The sequence below is a fragment of the Lissotriton helveticus genome, chromosome 6, assembly GCF_964261635.1.
Source record: "Lissotriton helveticus chromosome 6, aLisHel1.1, whole genome shotgun sequence".
NCBI lineage: Eukaryota > Metazoa > Chordata > Amphibia > Caudata > Salamandridae > Lissotriton > Lissotriton helveticus.
Window position 1 is genome coordinate 1211683279 of NC_136067.1, and position 9559 is coordinate 1211692837.

Below are 9559 nucleotides of genomic sequence, written 5' to 3' on the forward strand. Positions count from 1 at the left end.
GCTGCAGAGGCCCCGGAGGAGGGGGTAGGAGTTAGCCCGTGGGTGAAAGGCCGCATCTGCTGCTAGGGAGGTGGGAGGAAGAAACGCCTGATAGTGCTGGGCTGTGCCTGCCTGCCCACCCTGCTGGCTCCCTCTCCTGCCGGCCAACTGACACCTCTGACCCTGGAGCTGACAGGAAGAAGAAAACCAGAAACACCTCAGTGCTTCAGCAGCCCCCAGAACTGGTTTAGACTGGAGTCAGGGCCGCTTGCACAAAGACTTCAAAGGACTTCAAAGACTTTGAGGGGTATAAGGAAAGGACCCCTGACTACAGAAGTTTAGATTCTAAAATTCTACAATCAAGAAGGAACCTCTGCTGGAAGAAGGACTGCTGCAAGACTGAAGGAAGATTGCCTTGCTGTGTGCTCCAAGGGCTGACCTGGTCTGCTGTCTAACTGGAAGCTGAGGAGGAGAAAGGGACTTGGCTGTGTGCTGTGACCCTGCCTGCTTGAACCTGCTAAGACTTTGCTGTGTCCTGTGTCTGCAATTTGTATCTCCAAGGGCCTGAGAAGAGCTGGCCTCCTGTTGGGAACCCAGGGTTAAAGGTTCCTAAAAGCTTTGCCAAATTGCCGTGAAGATCGCGCTGTGTTTGACTCTCAGCGCGTGTGTGTTTAACTGCTGGCCGGGGGAGACGATCGATGTGCTCATCGGCACATGTTTAAGGGTGACCGGAGGATCGTGGTACCACCCTGCGGCGAAAATCATCTCCAGCGATCGGGTGGCCTCTGTGGGAGGTCTAGAAGCGACCTGTTGCCCTAAAGTGTTCACCGCCTTGTCATCGCCGCTGCCCGGGGCCAGCAATACACCCAGAAGTTTGCCGTCCTTAGCCGGGACCGCGGCGACGGAGATCGAAGCCGCCGCGCTCCCATTGACTGAGGGAGCCGAGCCCCCTCACTAACGCTGCGACAGGATTGGCCCGTGCGGCGCAGCGTCATCAGCGTTATCGTGCGTGATTGGCTGAAGGAGCGGAGCGTCATTGTTTGCCTGTCTCGGGAGCCGCACTGCCCTTGGCTGACTCCCGGGTGCTGCTGGAGGCTCGCCCCCTTTGCCGCGACAGGATTGGTCCCAGTCATCGGGACCTCTTCGAGTGCCGCCGGATCACCGCCGGACCCGGGAAGAAGGGACCCGTCCTCGCCCGAGGGAACCGCGAGGGCTTTGGAGACACCTGGCCTGCCGTCCCAGCAGCTGAGCGCCTGCCTACCTCCCCCGCCGCTCGTGGGATTGCCGAGAGCGGGCGGGAGAGCAACCAGGACCGGCCGGGGCAAGGAGCGAGTGTGCTCTGCAGGCGCGGGGCGCCTGAAGCCAGCGGGCGTGGGAGGCTGTGCCGGTGGAAGGAAAAGAGTCCAAGGAGCACGCGGTGAGGCGCGCTTGGGGTGCAGTTGCTCCCAGGGCTGTTTTAGCAATTATCTGACTACTGGCATTGCTTAGGATGCTCGTTTTGAGAGCCCATTAGGCATAAATCAGCAACCATATTTTTGCAAGCTGAGTTAAGAGACTTTTGTTTCTAAGAACTTCCTATTTACAAGTACCAACATTAAGATTAAGTGCAACCTGTTATTGAAAAAGTGATTATCGTGCAAATGCTTGATTTACTTGCTGAAACTAGATAAAGTTATATATTTTTATAAAATATACTTATCTGTGTGGTTTCAGTTTGTGGTGGATTGGGGATTACTGTTGTGTTAAGTGCAAATGTTATCCACATTGCCTCTGTTTAGCCTAGACTGCTCGTGCCATGCTACCTAGAGGGTGAGCAGGGGTTATCTCAGAGGGTTATTCCTTCACCCTGACTAGAAGCAAGGGTCCCTACTTGGTCTAAGGTACTTACCTCTGCCAACTAGAGACCCCCAGTTCTAACAATGAGTGAAAGAATGGATGAGTGAGTGAAAGGTTGGGCGGGTAAAGGGTAAATAGGTGGAAGGGTGGATGGATTAGTGAAAGGATGGATGGACAGAGTGAAAGGGTGGGGCATATGAGAGAAAGGATGGATGTAATTGTGGACGAGTCAAAGAATTGATAGATGAATGAAAGGGAGGGTGGAGAGTAGAAGAAAAGATGGATGGATAAGCGAAAGGGTGAATGGATGGACTGATGAGTAGATGGATGGGGTATTGGTGAAAACGTAAATGGATGAATGTGGGAAAAGGATGAAATGAAAGTGTGGGTGGGTGGATGGATGGATGGGTGATAGGATGGATGGATGAGTGAAATGGTGGATCAATGAAAGGGTTGATGGAGGGATTGATGGAATGCATTTGGAGATCGATGGATGAATGATGGATGAAATAATGCACGACAGAATATAGAATGATGGATGAAAGAATGGACAACAGAATATAGAGGTGAAATGTTGGATATCATTGGGTGGAAGGATGGATGAAATGGTGGATGGATGAGACAAGAGAACTCTTCTGGGGATGGTTGTGATGACTCGCTTAGCTTGCCTGGCGCAAGAAGAGCTTTGGTTTAGTGTGTGTGTGTAGGGTGGGGGGTGTATTTTAATTTACTGGTTACTACTTTGCCTATGTCTTAAATAACTATATATGTAAAGATTTTGCCTCATTAGTACCAGTGTGACATACAAATGCAGCAATGAGAAAGGTGATCAGTCAACCGTTGCAAAAGGCCGTCCACTTTGCAGCAACAAAAGTAAAAAAATGTTGTACCTTTTTATCCTTTTGAGCTACAAAAATGACTAGTTAAAACTGTAAGATTATGGAGTGGATGATAAATTATGTGGTTAACATGGCAGAGCCATAATTATATAGAAAACATTTGCAAACTAGGATATTTGGCCATTCATGTTTGAACTGCTGTTGTGGAAGAAGGATGGGGAAGTGCTGATGACAGAAACTGTATGGCTCGGAGGCAAATGGCTTGTGATTCCACTTTTAAGCGTATTTGGGACATTGAGTGATTGGAAATATATCCCACTTTGTGAGTGTATTTATATGCCAGTAACTCATATCAAACTTTAACCCCTCTCATGCTCGTGACGGAACCGTTCCGTCACGAGCCTCGGGTGGGCTGTGCTGGTGACAGAACGGTTCCGTCACGGCCCCGCCGCCGCGCCTGCGCGTTCTATTGAGCGGGCGGGGCCGTGACGGAACCGTTCCGTCATAAGCACAGCTCACCCGCGTGCCGGAGCGGTTCTGTCACAAGCACGGGACCGCCGCGCCGAAGCCCCGCCCCCTTAGCGCTGCGGCAGAATAGCCGCCGCAGCGAAGGGGTTAAATAATTAAGTGTATCCATTGGTTGAATTAAATAACACAAAAGCTGTAACTAGTCAGTGAAATGCCAAACAAATACTAAAAATTGGGATGTTTTGCACATTCTGGCCACACCTCTGACTCCGCCCACTGATCCAATCCTTGGGTTATCCCTGCCCTCGGAGTCTTCGCCCACAGTTCCCCTACTTTTTTTTACCCACTTCGACCACTGCTCTTATCTAATAGCAGCGGCAGCAATAAACGGCACTGGTATACTGATGCAACAAACACACATATTTGTGCAAACACACAGCACAGCTGTCCTCTGCCTTGTCCTCACAACTGGCTTCACTAACGGTTCCAAAATAAGAGAATCATCAAACTTTGTTTACATTTTCACATTAAATAGAATTTATATAAAAACTGTAACTTCCACTAGCACAGACTTCCACTAAATGAGGTCTTAAGTTGCTTCGTTATAGCACACGTAAGTAGTTCATCCTGCTGTTATTTCCTTGCGTTCTAGAACTTGCCTTATCATTTTTCCATCATAAATGGATTAGTTCAAGATCCAAATGAAAGGAATAAATCAAACGATGTATTAGTTTGAGAATTCTAAAAACTCACATTTTAAAAAGCCTTTTCAGCACAGGGGTGAATTGAACCCTTCTTTTGTGCAGTCTCACATAGAGGAGAGGCGCTGGTCTATAATACATGTTTTGCTTTGTTTCTACAGAATTCTGCTGGCCTGTGACTTGTAAGACTTTCAGGTGAAAAGTGAAAAGGTACAACGCTACTTTATTTCGCTATACCCTGTTGCATATTTTTTTAACCATATTGAAGCATTTCCATTAACTTTCTGCAATGCTCTGGAACTTTTATCCTACACTAATCTTGAAACAATTGAGTCCCGTTGAGCAAGGAAATCCATCTTTATGAGACCTGTGCCTGCCTTTTCCGTTATATGCGACTAATCTTATCCACTTTATACAGATTTAAAATGGATGGATTTACTTATTTTGTGTATTTATCTTTTTATCCACGTTACTGATATCCACAATAGGTCACTTCAGCGATACCAAAGAAGATTAATATTCCTGTGGTGTCACTTCTTGTGATGTCACATGCGCCTCATATCTACCTTTCGCCTGGGGCCCCAAAAATCTTTGGACTAGCCTTGATTTATCTGGTCTACAGCAGTCAGCGAGTTCCACTTATCAGAATAACAGAGCTGCTCCTGAAAGCCATGAAATTCATACTCTGTTGCGGTAACTCAACAGTCCTATCAAAAACATACTAACCGTCATGCATTCGATAACAACACGAGGACGGTCAACGGGGATATTAGATTCAGAACCTTATAGTTATAATTAGTGATTCTGCCCAAACTATCACAGTCCTGCGATGCCCTGTAGATAGACAATCTCCCTTTAAATGAAGGGGTTTGTCTCAAGGGGTTGGAGGGATCTTAATTCTTTTGCGATACAATTTAGAGGTGAACTGAGCAATTAAAAACAGCCTGTATCTTACTGTTAACAATCTCCGCCACCATAAGGTAAAATGTCATCTCTCATTGCTAGACAGTGTATGGAGCTTCCGGTCGACACACTCACCAATAAGTCAAGATTACGTGTCAGTCGCAACGCCGATCTGTTTTTCTTGATAACCTTGCTGAGAGTACCTCGACACACTCTACGACTCATCGTGAGCTCCCTCCGAGCTGTGCCTTCTAAATTGAAATCAGGAAGTTCGAGCACATCAATGACCCAAACATTCTCATAACCAATGAGCAGAGAGGACCTTGCGTCCTACGTCACATTTGACGGCGAGCTTCTCTCTTCAGTGCGCATGCTCTAATGCGGAGACGCAGCAATCGGACGCTGTTGCTGCTGATAGAACTCCGAATAAGGCACGTTCCCTTCTATTGCAGATGCCATTGTTAGGTTTTTTGACCCGTGTTCTTTGGGGGATCGTGAATGGTTAAAGAACGGTAGCCTAAGCAGGGTCTTTGGAATTCAGCGGCTCTCCATTTTTGCTTAATCATGTTTTCCATGTTAACCAAGTTTTCAGATTGCTTATGTGTGATATTTTCATAGTTTACGTGTACTTAAAGAGTGGCATTATGTTGTTGAAACCACTCCAGGAAATGATTGAAAGAGTTGTTTATTAGCATTAAGATTACAGCATGAAAAAGAGCTCACAACCAGCGTGTCCCCTGCTTCAGCTGTTCCATCAGAATGCTTCGATCAGCCACAGCAGCGCACGTCATCATGGGACTACGGTTAAGCATAAACAAGCTCCAAACAGAACCTTCTACACATAGAATGCACACATGTAATAACTGTTCATAAAGATAAAACACATTCAAGGACTAAATGTGTGACACTTCGAGTGACGCCTTCTCGCGACCAAAATCATGCAGGGAAATCCATGGAAACAGATGGATATCAGAAATTACGCCCAGTTGAGCAACTAGAAATTCGAAATGTGCAGCAGGTGATTTTCAACCTAGTATTTCTAAATAATCAGCACCCTCCACCCTAAACTCAGTGCCACTTGCGACTGGACTACATGTAACTAAGGGAACTATGTGACAAAAGCAGCAACCCACTGAGCTAGCAACATAAAATACTGTTCTGTAATATGTTGGTAGACTTTCTTTGCAGTAGGCATATTTACCCTCTGCGCTACTTTATGGTGAGAGTGAAAACTGCCAGTATAGAAAACTCCAACCTCTCCAATAATCACCTGCCTTCTTATTGACTTACCAAGTCTCACAGTGCCGCGAAAATATAGGAGTCACCGTCACTTGCCTGCAGACAGCTTCTAAGACAGTGTTGCTGTGATGTGGAGACCGGAATTAGTTGCTGTTTTAGAGAGGGCAGCCTGGCAAAGTCACAGATGATGCTCCCCTCTGCAGACTATACAGTACTGTGTTGTATCTGCTTTAGATTGAAGTCACAGTGAGAGCTGATAGTGTGGCACCACTGTTTTGAGAACCGTGCCACTTCTATCACAGTGACCAGACACAACATTATGATTTTAGGCTTATTTTAGGCTTATTGCAGGGGAAAACTAAGTGGTAGCACAAATTAATATTTTTTAATTGTTTGGTAGAAAAGGGGTGAGATGTTCTTGGGGACACTTCATTTTTTATTTTTTTTTGCATAAGAAAAATACAAACATCTGGCAAGTTCGACCTGCCCACTGGCCCCACCCCCCACAATGAGTAGTACTATAGTATCGAAATCAACATTTTAAGTAGCGAGTAGTAAGCATACTAAAAGAGGGCAAAATATAACATGGAAAGCAGAGGGAAAACATGCAGAGAAATGAACGCATACCAAGTTATCCCGTCTGATCTAACCAGGGTGTGACCATTTCCCACACCTTGAGGCCCTTCTTCCTGCTTTTACGGCCTTTCTTGGCATAGACGGCTTTCTCTAAATGATAAGTTGCGACTAGCCTCGCCATCCACTGAGAGAAAGATGGGGGATCGGTGTCCAACAAGGCGGAAGCAACACAGATCCTCCATACTGCCATTGCAATGAATATTAAACCCCCATTTTTAGGTCTCGCCTGTCGATGCGCATGCGCATCGAGCTTGCGAGACTATGGGGGCTTATCCACTCTTTATCCAACTTGCAAGGAATCGTGGCGATTCCTTGCAGTGCCCGTGACTTTTAAGCTCAATGCGCATGTGCATTGAGCTTAAAAGCGCGTGCACAGCCGCCCGCATTCCTCCGACACCTTTGAAGTGAAGCTTAGCTTCACTTCAAAGGCCCGGCTTCTGCACACCCACATGCCGCTCTGCCCCGCTCCGCCCCCTCCCCTGAGTCATCCTGCCTGCCCAGACTTCTCCTCCCCCCTACTTACATCCCGCTTTCACTTGTTAACTTTACCGCTGTCCGGGTGGTTCCATGTTATTTCTTTAACTACCTGCTCGTGACTGCCCGTCCTCGTGCTGGCACTGTGCTTTCCTCTGTGAACTTTAGGACTTCTCCATATAACTGTGGCATTCCAGAAATTCGTCATTGGAACGCAACGTGCAACGCATTGACCCGACGTTGCTCTTTGATTGCGCACCTAGAAACCTTGACGCGCAAACCAGCTTCATTCTCCTTGGCTGACACACCCAGCAGCCTTTACAGACGGACAACAGCGTGTACAACAGCTTTGTGCCAATACTAACGTGCACACCAGCTTTGTGTCCATTTTATGTACACAGCAGCTCCATGCTCTATCGCTCACGCGCACAGCGACGCTGTGTGCACTTTAATGCTCATTCGCTGGCACGCACAGCACATTTGTGCAAGTATTTGCATGTCTACCCTGCAATCCTTTCGCTGATACGCACAGCTTGATTTTAAAATTGTGTGTATAAGTTACAGTTCACTCGCTGATGCACACAGCAACTCCGCGGCGCTGACGCGCACAGTTGGATTTTAAATTGCGTGCCTACTTTACAGTTTACTCACTGATGCGCACAGCAGCTCCATGCTTTCTTGCAGACTCGCACAGCAGTGCCCAGTGCAGACTTTTACGTTCTTTCGCTGACACGCAGAGCACTTTTGTACAAGTATTTGGTCGTCTACCCTGCAATCTTTTCGCTGATACGCACATCTTGATTTTAAAACTGCGTGTCTAGTTTACAGTTCACTCGCTGATGCGCACAGCAACTCTGCTGACGCGTTTAGCTGGATTTTAAATTGCGTGCCTACAGTACAATCGCACAACACTTTAGTACAAGTATTGCGTGTCTACTCTGCAATCTTTTCGCTGATGCGCACAGCAACTCTGAGTGCAGTCTCTTTCAATCGCTGACACACACAGCACGTTCCCATCTAATTGTGTGTATACAGTACAACATATTATATCCTATGTCTTCATTAACAATATAGTGTATCTGTACTGAATATATATCCAGCATTTCAGACTGCATTTCAGAGCTTTTAGAAATGTTTATGGCTTTTTTTTTTGAAATTCTTTAGCATTGGCTACAGGAAACAAAAATGCTAAAGATTTACAAAAAAAACCCATAAACAATTCTAAAAGCACTAACTCTAATGCTGCGAGACCTATTGCATTTCCAATGCTTGTTAATCCTAAGGGTTTCTGCCTGGGTTCCCAACATAATGATTGTGGGGTTTAGTACAATAGACTGAGTGGTGACTTGCCCTAGAAATTCCTGTACCTTAAGGAGGATTGAGGCAAGTTTAGGGCAGGTTGCAAATATAGATTGAATCGGAGCCATATTCCGAACACCGGGGGCAGAGTGTACCTTTGCCAGTTCCCCACTTGGCAATTTTACTAGGAGTAATATACAGGAAGAAGATGGTTTTAAAGTGTTGTGCCTGAAGCTTAGATGACAGCAAGATACTTTGAGAAAATGCTAAGGAATTAAAAAAATACTATGTGGGGATTCCAGTTTGATTGCCATTTGTCCGCTATTGTCTGCAGGTCGTCCGGGGTTTGTCTATTTAGTATGTTATATAAGAGGCCTATTCGAGGGGCCGTGGTGTTACGCAGTGTATTATGGAGTTCCACTTCTGTAAACCCTGCGGTGCCCCCAACCTTTCTAGAGAGAAAGTCATGTATGGAAATATACTTAAAGGTGTCTTGGCTTTTCAAACTGTATTTGGATTGTAAAGCTTGCAAATGATTTGACTCCCTTGCTAGTAATAAGATCCCCTAGTTTTGTGATGCCTGCCTTATGCCAGTCTGAAAGATAGGATTTACCAAAGATAGCGGGAAGATTGCCATTGGTAGTAATAGGAGAATAATAGTTGAATCTTCCCAGCCCAAAAATTCTGAGATTATTGCGGAAGACCTTGTTTGAGTTCATTAACGTCTTAAACCTCACACATTTGTAGAATCCGAAAGAGGTCTCTCTGAGAAGGCCGCCCCAGTGCGGTTCACCTAACAGGAGTTGAAAAGGCGAAGCAAGCCCAGTCACAGAGGAGAGGGGGAATTCCCTCACCAGCTCAGAGCTATACTGCATGACTGAGGCCCAGTAATATAGCATTATGTTGGGTTAGGACCACCCGCCTCGCTCTCTGGGAAGCGATAATTGCCTTAGCGCCCGCCTTGGTTGAGAATAGGCCCAGATGAATTGCGTGAATATTTGCTGAAACCTCAACAGATTGGTTTTGCTAAATTCCAGGGGTATAGTGCGAAAAAAGTACAGGAGTTTAGGAAAATATGTCATTTTAATAACGTTACATCTTCCAACAAGGGTCAGATGTAGGTTATCAATTTGTTTGAGGGCCTTCTTGGTGTCTGCAGCGAGAGGGACTAAGTTTTCTGTTTCA

At 46.1% G+C, this 9559-nt stretch overlaps 1 protein-coding gene across 1 annotated transcript in view; it reads right to left on the reverse strand.

Annotated features, from left to right (window-relative positions):
• CENPW (centromere protein W) overlaps positions 1-5015 on the reverse strand; it is a 69581-nt gene extending 64566 nt beyond the window's left edge. Inside the window, exon 1 of the mRNA XM_078648926.1 lies at positions 4862-5015. Within this exon, the coding sequence (XP_078505052.1) occupies positions 4862-4951 (90 nt within the window). The 5' untranslated portion in view covers positions 4952-5015. The remainder of the gene's footprint in view (positions 1-4861) is intronic.
• Positions 5016-9559: the final 4544 nt, after the last annotated feature.